The 14,832-nt window shown below is 42.4% G+C and overlaps 1 protein-coding gene across 1 annotated transcript in view; it reads right to left on the bottom strand.

Moving 5' to 3' along the window:
- LOC146548116 (NLR family CARD domain-containing protein 3-like) overlaps positions 1-11,386 on the bottom strand; it is a 57,315-nt gene extending 45,929 nt beyond the window's left edge. The window contains exons 1-3 of the mRNA XM_085265027.1: positions 11,113-11,386; positions 4,938-6,708; positions 4,685-4,858 (exon numbers count right to left, since the gene is read on the bottom strand). Coding sequence (XP_085121153.1) covers positions 4,685-4,858; positions 4,938-6,708; positions 11,113-11,386 — 2,219 coding nt within the window. The remainder of the gene's footprint in view (positions 1-4,684; positions 4,859-4,937; positions 6,709-11,112) is intronic.
- Positions 11,387-14,832: the final 3,446 nt, after the last annotated feature.

Genomic DNA, 14,832 nt, shown 5'->3' with positions numbered 1-14,832 from the left:
TCTGTCCCGCAATATACGCTGGATTCTGAGGACTCTCCTTATCAATCTTGCACCTTCCGCAATGGGTTGGTCGCGTATACGGACAGGACATGGCTGCGACAGGCTTCCCAAATCCACCTTCGCTTTTATAGCCGTGGTCTCTCATCTTGATTACACGAAGTAATTTACAATTACTACTCTGAAATATGAATTACATCTGTAATAATCACATACATGTAATAGAATGTTAATAGTTCATTTCCCTTTTTTAGGAAATGACCTGTATGTATCTGTGTGACATCAATAAAAGGATCAAGTGCTGCATTATCTTTAGTTACATTGATAATATTTATTTATGGTGAAACAGTGGTGGAATATCGCTGTTGCTTTCGTATAAATGAAGCGGACATACCTGCGTGGCCGCGATCTAATCCTGTTTACATAAAGTAAACCTGCTCCCGAGCAGGTTTACGCTTACGGCTCTGTTGCTATGACAGCAAGTCCCGGATGAGCTTCGGGGAACCGACTGATCCAGGATCACGCGAAATCGTCAACAATCTAATCCGGCTAACCTACTTAGCGAGGTACGAAGAACGGGCCCCTGGATGTCTGAGAACCTCCACAGACTGATTTTACAAGAACAACTTGTGTCAAAAAATCCCTAGCAGTGCCTCTCTGTCACATACACAAATCACTAGAGTTACAAATTTAATAACTTAAAAAACCTCAGAAAAACAGAACTGAGCAAAACAAACAAACAAACAAACAAACAAACCAGAGACCTGGGGCCCGTTCTTCGTACGTCGCTTACTACATCCAAGATCAAATGACACATCCAAGACCAAATCATCGCGCTAACGGTGAGCTCGCTAATCCGGTTCTCCGAACACACCTGCTGTTGACGATTAGTACAGCTGGATGAAGTAATGTGAGATCACTGGGTGTCGTAAAAGGGGCTACACATCGATAGCAGAAACATTGATCGGCAACCCTCTGATTGGTCGGCGGAAATGTCGAAGGAGCGCGCTCGGTATTTTTCGGCAGCAGAGCAAGAACTCTTGAGTGAGGGATTTCAGGAGTTTCAGAGTTTAATCAGTTGTAGCCACAGCTGCCCTGGGGCAGACTGACAGAAGCCAGGCTGCCATATCGCGCCATCGGCCCCTCTGGCCAACACCAGTAGGCGGTAGGGTAGATTTATTATATTACACTATATTATCCAATATTATATTACATTATATTATATTATATTACATTATATCCCCTTTCACATTAGAGCCACAACAGGACCCACTAGAACATGGGAACAAGTAAAAGTGAAATATAAGAATATTCTACAGAATGGTAATATTTATCACTTATATTGCTTTTCGTCTCTTGGAAAGAGACCCTGAAATAATCTGTTTGTTTGTTCATAACAGCAACCAAGAAAAGGGCAGAGCAAAAAAGACAGGTGGTGGTCCGGCACCCCCTCGTCAACAAGTTGGTTAAGTAAATAATACCCTCACGGGAAAATCGATATCTCTCTATGAGCACACTGTCGCGCTGAGCTAAAGGATCCTGTCTGTCCCGCAATATACGCTGGATTCTGAGGACTCTCCTTATCAATCTTGCACCTTCCGCAATGGGTGGCTCGCGTAAACGGACAGCACATGGCTGCGACAGGCTTCCCAAATCCACCTTCGCTTTTATAGCCGTGGTCTCTCATCTTGATTACACAAAGTAATTTGCAATTACTACTCTGAAATATGAATTACATCTGTAATAATCACATACATGTAATAGAATGTTAATAGTACATTTCCCTTTTTTAGGAAATGACCTGTATGTATCTGTGTGAAATCAATAAACAAACAAAGGGTTGCCGATCAATGTTTCTACTATCGATGCGTAGCCCCTGTTAAGCCACCCAGTGATCTCACATTACTTCATCCAGCTATACTAATCGTCAACAACAGGTGTGTTCGGAGTACCGGAATAGCAAGCTCAAAGTTGGCGCGATGATTTGATCTTGGATGTAGTAAGCGAGGTACGAAGAACGGACCCCAGGTAAGAACATTGTTGAGGTTTAAATTTATAATCTTAAATACTTATATGCTGATTATATTGCTTTATAAGAAAGGCCCAAATCTGAGTACACTCTGTGCCGACAGGACTGACAGGAAATTACATGCTTTTGCAGGCGAAAAGTGAAACTAAGCAGAGTGTTTGGTCGAAACTTAAAGTGTGTGTGACGTCTATATAAATGACTAGGCTTGCTGTTTTGTGCTTCAGACCTGGGGTTGTGTGTTCAGGTCTCCATATCCGGATATGTAAAATAAAGATAATCTTTTAAAGTAAAAAGACCACTTTTGAGCCGTGTCTTTTTGGCCATAACGAATACCAAAAGAACCGGAATTTAATAACATTAAAACCAAACAATAAATGAGCAAAGTAGTGCATGATAAATATAGATGACAAATACAAAGTGCAATATAGAAACACTGGGTAAAAAGAAATGAACAATTAAAAAGGAGGATAAAAGATGTGAGCAGTAGTTAAACAGTAGAAATAAATATATAATAAACAAATAAAAATAGATAATAAATGAAAGCCAGGTCTGAAAGGTGAGTTTGGCTTTAAAAGCATGAAAACACACTGCTGTCTTCAGGAAGGCTGCTCCAGTAACTTTCTATGCTCGCTTTGAGGCTGCAGCTAAGGACTCCAACAATGCTAGTGCTAGCGGCGCTAACGGCTGTAGACAGGAAGATACTGCCAGCACCGGAAACGTGCTCGTCATCTCCGAGCATGAAGTAAGGAGAGCCTTCAAGAGAGTGAACACCAGGAAAGCAGCAGGACCAGACGGCATCCCAGGTCGTATCCTAAGACACTGCGCATACCAGCTAGCTCCTGTGTTCACTGAGATATTCAACATCTCTTTATCTCAGTCGGTGATCCCCACATGCTTAAAGAGTCCATCATTGTTCCTGTCCCGAAGAAACCCCACCCTGCTTCTCTCAATGACTATCGCCCTGTAGCCCTCACCTCAGTAGTGATGAAGTGTTTTGAACGCCTGGTCAGAGACTTCATCATTTCTTCACCACCAGACACACTGGACCCACTACAGTTCGCTTACCGTCCAAATCGTTCCACAGACGATGCCATCTCTCATCTCCTCCACACATCACTTACTCACTTGGACACTAGAAGGGGGAATTATGTTAAAAGGTTTCTCCATGTAATGATCTGCTAGGGAGTGTGGGGAGCCACAGCCCTGTCCTCTATGGTATCAAGCAGGTATGGAGGAGATCAAAACTCCAGACATCCAGAGGCCCCCAGAACACAAGAGACCAAGGAAGACCCACAGAGGGGCAGCCGCGCCGCTGTCCCAGTAAGAGCTAAGGAGAGTCCCAGATGAGGGCTCATTCAGCAGCCGCGGAGCAGAAGCCAGGGGGAGTTGCAGTGACGCGCCCGTGAGCTCCGCCGGCAGCCAGCTGTGCCTGAGTGACCGAGCCCCAGGCCGAGAGGCCGGGGGCACCCCACCTCCGAAGTGGCCCGAGCGAGCCGCCAAGGAGTGAGCCGGTGTGTACCCGGACGCCGCTTGAGAGACTTCCAACTGCCCTCCAAGGTGCTCAGGAACTTTTACTCGTGCACCATAGAGAGCATCCTGGCGGGAAACATCTTAACCTGGTTCGGGAACAGCACCATGCAGGACAGACGAGCTCTACAGAGGGTTGTGCGATCAGCTGAGCGCACCATCCGCTCCGAGCTCCCTGACCTGCACTCAATCTACAGCAGGCGGTGCTGGACCAAGGCCAGGAAGATCGTGAAGGACCTCAGCCATCCCAACAACAGACTGTTCTCTCTGTTGAGGTCAGGAAAGCGATTCCGCTCCCTGAAGACCAACACAGAGAGACTGAGGAGGAGCTTCTTCCTGCAGGCGATACGGTCTCTCAATCACACCACCACACAGGACTGACCCACACATACAGTTCTTACACACACTGGACATTCTGGACATTGTTTTCACTTCATCACTTAAATCACTTTAAGCATATTTGCACTGCACAAGACATAATGTGGATTGCACAACACTGGACACTATATTCTTCATTTCAAGCTAATACTTGTACAGCTGCTGTTATTGTGTATATATTTATTTATATTTCTTCATACATTCTTATATAGTTCTATATTGTGTATTTTGTTGTACAGTTATTTTATTTTCAACTTTAATTTATGTATTTTATCTTATTCTTTCCCAGTTAAATTTACCCTTCATTCTAATTTGTGTTGTACAGTTATTTCATTTTTAACCTTAATTTATATTTTATTCCTTCCTAGTTAAATTTACCCTTTTTAATTTTTCATATTTATTTCCTATCTTATTCATAGCCTTTTCCTTTTTTGTTTTCTTTAGGTCACGAGCAGTTGTCCAAGCATTTCACTACATATCGTACTGTGTATGACTGTGTACGTGACAAATAAAATTTGAATTTGAATTTGAATTTGAATTTGAATTTGAAAGTCATCTACATGTGGGTTTAGTTCTGACTTTAGGGACAAGTAAAAAAATAAAATAAAATAAAAACATCTGTCCAGACAACCTGACAGTCAAAAATATAAACTCAGGAACTTAAAAGGAAAATTGTGCTGACTTTGAACGTCCGCATCAAGACAAACTTACAGATTTAAGAGTCAAAAAGTGTCAAAACGTCTGTATCCTTACCTGAGAGTTTCAAGTTTACTGTCAGGACTCTTTAGTCCAACACACAGCAAATCCAATTCTGAATCCTGCAGGTAGTTCGAGCTCAGGTCCAGCTCTCTCAGATGATTGGATGGGGAGCTGAGAATTTCAGACAAAGCTTCAAAGCTTCTTTTTGAGAGTTTACAATCTCTCAGCCTGAGGAAGAATAACAATGGAGACATATTCTTTTATTCATCTAGCATTATTAAACATATTTGTTCATAGATTCACTTACAGCACTTTCTTGGATGCTTTGACCACTGGCAGCAGCTTCAAAAATGCCTTCTCTGAACGGGAGTATTTCTTCAGGTTGAACTCATCCAGATCTGATGACAGTAAGATGAAGACCAGAGCCGACCACTGAGCAGGAGACAGTTGATCTGTGGAGAGACGTCCTGATCTCAGGGACTGTTGGATCTCCTCCACTAGAGAACGATCATCCAGTTCATTCAGACAGTGGAGCAGGTTGATGCTTTTCTCTGCAGACAGTTTCCCACTGAGCTTCTTCTTGATGTACTGGACTGTTTCCTGATTGGTCTGTGAGCTACTTCCTGTCTGTGTCAGCATGCATAGAAGATCCTGATTGGTCTGCAGTGAAAGACCCAGGAGGAAGCGGAGGAACAAGTCCAGGTGGCCATTTGGACTCTCTAAGGCTTTGTCCACAGCACTCTGGTAGAATTCTTTTACAGTAAGTGTTTTGTGGAAGATTTTAAAGTGAGGAGATTGTTTCTTAAGCAGGTTGACTCCAGAGTTGATGAAGGTCAGATAGACATGAAGAGCAGCAAAGAACTCCTGAATGCTCAGATGGACGAAACAGTAAACGACACCGGTGAACATGTGACACTCATCAGCTTTAAAGATCTGTGTGAACACTCCTGAGTACACTGAGGCTGCTCTGATATCGATGCCACACTCTGTCAGGTCTGATTTATAGAAGATCAGGTTTCCTTTCTGCAGCTGATCAAAGGCCAGTTTTCCCAGAGACTCAATGATCTTCCTGCATGAATCTGTCTCAGCTCCTCCATCATACTTGATGTCCTTCGTTTTTAGGTGAAATAGCAAAAGGCGTAGGTAGAGCTCTGTGAGAGTCTTAGGCAGATCTTGACTCTCTTTGTTCTTCATGACAAACTCCAGAACTGTAGCAGTGATCCAGCAGAAGACTGGGATGTGGCACATGATGTGGAGGCTTCGTGATGTCTTGATGTGGGAGATGATGCTGCTGGCCTGCTCCTCATCTCCGAATCTCTTCCTGAAGTACTCCTCCTTCTGTGGGTCAGTGAACCCTCTGACCTCTGTCACCACGCCAACACAGTCAGGAGGGATCTGATTGGCTGCTGCAGGTCGTGTGGTTATCCAGAGGCGAGCAGAGGGAAGCAGTTCCCCCCTGATGAGGTTTATCAGCAGCACATCCACTGAGGTGGACTTTCTAGGGTCAGTCAGGATTGCAGTTTTGTGGAAGTCCAGAGGAGGTCGACACTCATCCAGACCATCAAAGATGAACACAACCTGGAAGTCTTCAAAGATGTAGATTCCTGCTTTTTTGGTTTCAGTAAAGAAGTGATGAACAAGTTCCACCAAGCTGAACTTGTCCTCCTTCAGCAGATTCAGCTCTCTGAAAGTGAATGGAAACATGAACTGGATGTCCTGGTTGGCTTTGTCTTCAGCCCAGTCCAGGGTGAACTTCTGTGTTAGGACTGTTTTCCCAATGCCAGCCACTCCCATTGTCAGCACTGTTCTGATTGGTTTATCTCTTCCAGGTGGGAGTTTAAAGATGTCTTCTTGTCTGATGGTTGTTTCTGGTCTGTCTGGTTTCCTGGATGCTGTTTCAATCTGTCTGACCTCATGTTCATCATTGACCTCTGCAGTCCCTCCCCCTGTGATGTAGAGCTCTGTGTAGATCTGACTCAGGAGGGTCGGGTTTTCTGTTGTAGAAATCCCCTCGAGCACACACTGGAACTTCTGCTTCAGGTCTGACTTGAGTTTGAGCTGACACTCAGTGAGAATCTCTGCATGAATAAACAGCAAATGACACAAATGAGAAAACTGCATTCTGGTTACTGTGGTTATGTGTTCAGTTCACTGGACTCTTGGTGTCATGATCCGAGTGAGTCTGAGTAACTTTCCACAGCATCAGCTCTCCTCGCCTGGGTGGAGCCCTCCTCACTCCTCCGTGCTCCTCACCTGTTGCCAATTACTCCGGCAGTATCTATGAGCAGCACTCACAATGAACCTTCTCCAGATTGTCTGCTTACCACAGTCAGTTCTCTGCCTCACATTTTGTCTTGTGCTCCTCAGCTTGTTTCGCGTAACCCTCTTTTCCTGTTCCCTAATCGGCACCTGGATACATCTTCCAACTCTCGCCATAAGTCACGCCTCAGGATTCTGCCCTGCCACTGCTGGGAAAACTCACTCTTGCAAACTGCCATCCTCACCTGCCTGCCTCCCTGTGCACCCACATCTCACTCTGTACCCAGATTTAATTCATCTCCTCCTCCAGCTGATCTCCACCTGCAGCCACGTAACACCTCTTAGTTTTTAAATCTTGGACTCATTCACTACACTGTGGACCACTCTGATTATTATCTCCTTTGTTCCAGTGATCCTGGATAGTTTCTATTCGCTCGATTCTGCCCCTGTTGTACCTTTGACCTGCCTCAGCTTATGTTCTGGCCTCAGCTCTGCACTTCTCATAATACCTCGCTTGCTGTTGAATTTAGCCGTGATTCAGCTTTCTCCGTCAAGAAATCTAGTAAAATACATTTCTGTTAAAAGTCACTCAGCCTCCGTTTTTTGGTTCTGTGCTTGACTCCATTCCTTTTCATGAGCCATTGAGCCCTGACACTTGGGTTATAACTGAGGGCAGGTTTTATAGAGACACATTTGATTTAATTATGTTTATTTATACAGCACCAAATCAATACTAGCAACATTTCACATATTACATAAACAACACTATGGAGCCAGTAATGAATAAATATGTAGAATAAATGAAAGAATTTCAAGTATAAAAGTTTTTTTTATTAATTCCTCCAAATAACAACAACAGTCACCCCAATGTGCTTTATATTGTAAGATAAAGAACCTACAATAATACAACAGAAAAAACCCCAACTATCTTTTTGGGTCCTGAAAACTGAAGGCTCTGCCTCCCATTCTACTTTTAAATACTCTGTGAACAACAAGTAGGCCTGCAGAGCGAGAGCGAAGTGCTCTAATAGGGGGATATGGTACTACAAGGTCATTAAGATAAGATGGGGCCTGATTATTTAAGACCTTGTATGTGAGGAGCAGGATTTTGAATTCAATTCTGGATTTAACAGGAAGTCGATACAGGAGAAATCTGCTCTCTCTTTCTAGTCCCTGTCAGGACTCTTGCTGCAGCATTTTGGATTAACTGAAGCCTTTTCAGCGAGTTTTTAGGACTTGCTGATAATAATGAATTACAGTCATCCAGCCTTGACGTAATAAATGCATAAACTTGTCACGGCTGGGGCAGCAGTCGTGCGGTGGAGTTAAATGAGGACCCAAGTTGCAGACAGTGGTGGAGATGCGAGTGAGGTTTTATTTACAGTGAACAAACCAAGGTGAGGGCAGAACTAAACATAAACCTAAACTGGAAAAACTACAGTGGCTTGCAAAAGTATTCGGCCCCCTTGAACTTTTCCACATTTTGTCACATTACAGCCACAAACATGAATCAATGTTAGTGGAATTCCAGGTGAAAGACCAACACAAAGTGGTGCACACGTGAGAAGTGGAACGAAAATCAGACATCATTCCAAACATTTTGTACAAATAAATAACTGCAAAGTGGGGTGTGCGTAATTATTCAGCCCCCTGAGTCAATACTTTGTAGAACCAGCTTTTGCTGCAGTTCCAGCTGCCAGTCTTTTAGGGTCTGTCTCTACCAGCTTTGCACATCTACAGACTGAAATTCTTGCCCATTCTTCTTTGCAAAACAGCTCCAGCTCAGGCAGATTAGATGGGCAGCGTTTGTGAACAGCAGTTTTCAGATCTTGCCACAGATTCTGGATTGGATTTAGATCTGGACTTTGACTGGGCCATTCTAACACATGGATATGTTTGCTTTTAATCCGTTCCATTGTTGCCCTGGCTTTATGTTTAGTGTCGTTGTCCTGCTGGAAGGTGAACCTCCGCCCCAGTCTCAAGTCTTTTGCAGACTCCAAGAGGTTTTCTTCCAAGATTTCCCTGTATTTGGCTCCATCCATCTTCCCATCAACTCTGACCAGCTTCCCTGTCCCTGCTGAAGAGAAGCACCCCCAGAGCATGATGCTGCCACCACCATATTTGACAGTGGGGATGGTGTGTTCAGAGTGATGTGCACTGTTAGTTTTCCACCACACATAGCGTTTTGCATTTTGAACAATAAGTTCCATTTTGGTCTCATCTGACCTGAGCACCTTCTTCCACATGTTTGCTGTGTCCCCCACATGGCTTGTGGCAAACTGCAAACGGCACTTCTTATGGTTTTCTGTTAACAATGGCTTTCTTCTTGCCACTCTTCCATAAAGGCCAACTTTGTGCAGTGCACGACTAATAATTCCCCCACCTGAGCTGTAGATCTCTGCAGCTCGTCCAGAGTCACCATGGGCCTCTTGGCTGCATTTCGGATCAGCACTCTCCTTGTTCGGCCTTGTTCGATTACACACAGGTGCACTCTATTTAGTCATTAGCACTCATCAGGCAACGTCTATGTGCAACTGACTGCACTCAGACCAAAGGGGGCTGAATAATTACGCACACCCCACTTTGCAGTTATTTATTTGTACAAAATGTTTGGAGTCATGTATGATTCTCATTCCACTTCTCACGTGTACACCGCTTTGTGTTGGTCTTTCACCTGGAATTCAAATAAAACTGATTCATGTTTGTGGCTGTAATGTGACAAAATGTGGAAAAGTTCAAGGGGGCCGAATACTTTTGCAAGCCACTGTAACAGACAAACCTGAAAACATAAGGATAGCGGGGAATACACAGAGATGACACAAAGAAGGCTGGATAGAGAGACGAGTAGTAACACTGATTAACACAGTAATGCAGACGACACAACGAGGAACACAGGCAGACACATACTATAAATACACACAAGGTAATGAGGGAATGACACACAGGAGGGGAGCACAGCTGATCCTAATTCACAAGACGAGACACAAACCTTCAAAGTAAAACAGGAAACAGACTGTTTTACAACACAAACTCGGGGACACGAACAGAACACAGAGGAAAGACACAGGTAGAGATCAACCTAAGAACTAATACAAAATCAGAATTAACACAAAGTACACAAGGTGATACCAAAAATGAAACAAAACGCTGAACGACCCAGGACCATGACAGAACTAGTTTTTCAGCGTCACTCTGAGACAGGATATTTCTAACTTTAGAGATGTTGCACAAATGGAAGAAAGCAGTCTTGCATATTTGTTTAATATGTGCGTTGAAGGACATGTCCTGGTCAAAAATGACTCCAAGGTTCCTCACAGCGTTACTGGAGGCCAAGGTAATGCCATCCAGAGTAAGAATCTGCTTAGATACCATATTTCTAAGATTTTCAGGGCCGAGTACAATAACCTCAGTTTGATCTGTATTAAGAAGCAGAAGGTTAGCGGCCATCCAGGTCTTTATGTCTTTAAGACGTTCCTGCAGTTTAACTCATTGGTGTGTGTTATCTGGCTTCATGGACAGATGGAGCTGGGTATCATCTGCATAGCAGTGTAAATGTATGCTATGTCTTCTAATGATGCTGCCTAAGGGAAGCTTGGTAACGGGAGCGTTGCCAGCAAGAAGGCTGAAGTGGAATCTCCAAGAAAGCTGCAGAAGAAAAAACATGAGCTGAAATGGTGGATTTCAGTCAAATAAGGAGAACTGTGGCTTTCCTCCAACCTTTGACCAATCACCTTAGTGTCCTGTTTATCAACCATAATAAAAAGCATTTACTGTGTGGGCATTTTTTTGTTTGGGTCTCCAAACAGCAGAAAGAAATGGCAGCCATTTTTTTAAACTTTACCTTCAACTGGTAAATAGATTTAAGAGAAAGCACTTTGATCATATTTGTGACGTGTCCCAAACTGTTGTTGTCGCCTCATTTATGTTGATAAAACAGCTCTAAAACCAATCTGACAATATAAATCTGTAAAATGGGCAGAAAACCTGCTGCTGGTCCCATTTTAATCAAACCAACCCAAAGAGCAGATATTCATGTGTACACAGGAGGTTATTTGTGCAGATGCATAAAACACAAACTGTTGGCTTTCTGCAGTCTCTCACTCCTGAAAGTGTTGGCAAGTGTTTTGGATTTATTATTTATATGGATTTTAATGGCACCTGTGTAATGTTAACTAATGTTTTTATTGTTTATGTATTTTTTGTTTAGTCATTCCCTGACTTACCTGTGGGTTCTGGGATGGTTTTATTTAAATTCTCCAACAGATCATTCCTGTTTAACCTCCCCAAAAGATTTTTAGTGACTTCAAAAGTGTTGATAGAGTAGGTATCAAACATCAGATCCACTATGTCCGTCCTCTCTGCATCCTCCAGTTCACTCTCTGGGATTGCTGGTAAACCTTCTACAGACCCGTTCTTCAGATGCCACTTAAATTCTTCAAAGTCATCACGTCCCAAATCCTTCAAAGTCCCCAGAAGGATTTCTTTAGGTGTCGTCATCTTTTACCCTGTAAGGATCCGATAAACAAAGACTGTAACAACAGCTGGAGAGGTAATTGTCTGATTTATCAGAATTTAACTTGATTCTAACAGCAGTTCATCACAATAAATTTCTAAGGCTCAGAATGCAACAAAATTGCACATGAAGAAGCACATAGAGAAGTATCCAAGTAACACTTTGCTACAATATAAAACAAACTATTATAAATAAAGAAAATATATAAACTAAATATATACACTACCCGTCAAACGTTTTAGAACAGCCCAATTTTTCCAGTGTTTTTGTCACGGTTTGCGAGCCGTGTGTAAATTATTAAAGGACCCTTTATGCAGGCAGCTCAGATGCAAGTGAGTTTATTCATCACATGGTGATACAAACAGAAATGGCGAAGGTGAGCATGGAAACTAAGCAAAAACCTAAACTGGGAAAACTAACAGTACACGAATATGAAGAATTACACGAAGGGAAGACGAAAACACGGAACACAAGGGGTGGGAGCAAAGCACCACAACACATCACTATATAGTAGTGATGGGTCCAGCAACACTGATGCACCGACGCTTGTATCAAGCTCACAGAGCGAAACCTGTATCGGTGCGTGTGTCGCTTTAAGAAAAAGTCACGTGATCGATACAGCTGCTGTATCGCTCATTACCAACGCGCTAAACTGTGTTTAAAAGGTACCGCATCTGCATCTGTCAATGGGATGAGTCGCCACCAAAAAAACCCCCCAAAAAACCAAAATTACTCTCGCAAAGATAAAAAAAACAAAAAAAAAAACATCTCTCCATAACAAAATTGAGCTTGAAAGAAAAAAAAATGTTTCTGCTGTGTGGGATCATTTTGATCTTTTAACTGCAAATAAGGGAATAGTTTGTCTGTCTTTGTTTCAGTGTAATCTATCAGAATAGGAAAAACAGCAATGTGACTTGCAGTGTAAATTATTTATTTTCTATTCTGCTGAGCTTTGTTACACAATCAAAAGCACCTCCTCAGTGTTCAGGCATTACAGAACCAAACATGAAAATGAGGAGACAAACACACCGAGAATGAACACAGGTCGGCCTATATTGACACTGAACTGCTTTATCATCATTTTTTAATTAACATGCGTTTTATTATTTTGAAATCAAGCACCTAGGAAGTCTGTTCTGGACCATGCAGTCCTGAGTTTTATTATAACGGACTGCCAACCCCTTAGTATTGTGGAGAGTGTCGGAGAGAAACATTCCAAGATCAGAGGATCCTTTAACGTACTGGGGGAACAGGAAGACATCTTATCTGAACCTTTTCCACCTGGCTTTACAGTTTTTGTGTACCCCAGCTTCATCTGTGCCTCTGAATTTTCCAAAGCTGGGGAAATGCACCTTAGAACACACATGCATCAACACTACAATGAGCGGGCGGAGGGAGGTTTTGGAGTCTTCTCACACCCCCGTTCTCTGCGACAGGCACGTGCAGAGGGGGGGGCTTGAGGGGCTTGAGCACCCGCCCCTTTCCTGATGGGTGCCCAAGGTGCCCTTTTGTTGAGGCAACTTTTAAAAAAAAAAAAGTATTATTTTTTTTTAATGTGTGCGTGCGTGTGGAGTCCTGTCTGTGCCCTTCAACAATAATATTTAACTATTAATCACAGTTTTGCTAAATAAAAGGATCTGGCTTGCATCAGTCACATGATCACATTTAACCAATGATCGCCCTCGACGGCAGAACGCGCTGGTTACGAGCCGGGAACGAGCTCACAAAGAGCACGCGCATTTTTTGCGGTCCGGAGCTGTAAGAGAAACACAAGTTAACTCAGAGACACAGACTGATGCGACAAACCCAGTAAGTAGGTGTACAGCGTACACTGTAGTGTGTAGCACACAGGAGTATTAGCTTATTACGTACACGTTGGTAAGTTGTCTTGTGGCAATTTGACGAACTGAAACAAATGAGCGTGCTGTGTGTGCAACAGCGTGACAAACATTACCTGTCCTTTTATTAACTGCACATGTAGTGCTGGTCATAGCTGCTGGCTACCTGTGTAAGGCTGTCATGGGTCTGTAGCTCTGTCACCGTTTTAGTGAACATATTTAGTTTTAAAGTAAGTTACAGAGCATTTCCTGCCTTTCTGGGGGGATTATATTTCACTAAAAAACGATCTAATATACATGTCCACATAATTATGCATTATTATAATTATAATATATTAAAAACACACTGTATTTTAAAGAACATACATTAAGATGCAGATTATATTAGATTTATATTTTAAATAAGACAAAATTTGGATTTTACAGCAGTAAAATGATTGTATCTCTATACATGTAATAAGCTTTGCCCCTGCACAGAGTGGATAGTGAAACAAATGGAATCATCATAAATACATTATTTCATATTTATTACTTCCCCCTCCTCATTGCTTTATTATTGTAGCTCTAGTAATAAATAATAATGTAAGGATTCTGGATCAGCACCATGATGCCCATAGTATATACAGTATTCTGAAGAAGGTCTAAAATGTCAGTGTGTTGCACCAAAATATTTAAGTAATTATCAGTTTTAGTTCTTAGAGTGTACCTCAAAGCACACTGTGTTCTGTTGATCTTATGTGCTGCACAATAATGTTTAATATTTAGTATTTACTGTTATATTACTATATATCATTGTGATGTTGTTTATTGTATTGCTCTCGTTTTCTTCTGCTTGTTTTCTTTTTTCTTTCTCAACAGGTGATCCAGGTGATTGATGTATGTGTGTGTGTGTATATATATATATATATATATATTTTTTTTTTTTTGTCTGCTTATTTAGTTGGTTTTTGTTTTTTTGCCCTTTATCCCTGTCCCAGGACACAGCTGGGAGTGATTGACAAGATGAGACAGAGGAAACGCAAACTAAACACACTGACATGAGACACGGACCTTCACCACAAAGCAGTAAATACATAGACTGAGGCTACGTCCACACGTACACGGGTATTTTTGAGAACGGAGATTTTCCGTTTTTGTTTTCAAAAATAATCCCGTCCACACGTAAAGGCAGAAATGAAGGAAAACACTGCTAGGAACATGCCAAAGCAACAGGTGGAGATATATTCCTAACCGTGCAGAAATGCTGGCCAATCAGAAGTCTAGAAGCCTCGGTGGGAAAAAGTAAACAAAGCTGGGGCATAGAAGGAGAACCAAGTCGTATGTGTGGAGGGACAGTAACTGTGTGTATATGTAATCATTTAAACACTGCAGAAAGTACAATTAACACTAATAGTATAATAATAGTACCTGAATTGTACGGAGCCCCTCTGATGACATGGTCCAAAAATAAATAAATTGTGGCCACAAAATACCCTCGAAATACTATTTTCGAGAGCACGAAATGGGTATAACGTGGCAACGAATTACGCATTTGTGGCAACATCATATTGATACAATTCCTGGACAGCTGCGTAGAGACACAAGCATGAGAG

The sequence above is a fragment of the Mchenga conophoros genome, linkage group LG23 (genome assembly GCF_057382185.1).
Source record: "Mchenga conophoros isolate Kocher_MC1m ecotype Shallow Benthic linkage group LG23, M_conophoros_male_GT1.1, whole genome shotgun sequence".
Classification (NCBI taxonomy): Eukaryota; Metazoa; Chordata; class Actinopteri; order Cichliformes; family Cichlidae; genus Mchenga; species Mchenga conophoros.
This window is presented reverse-complemented; position numbering and strand designations above follow the sequence as displayed.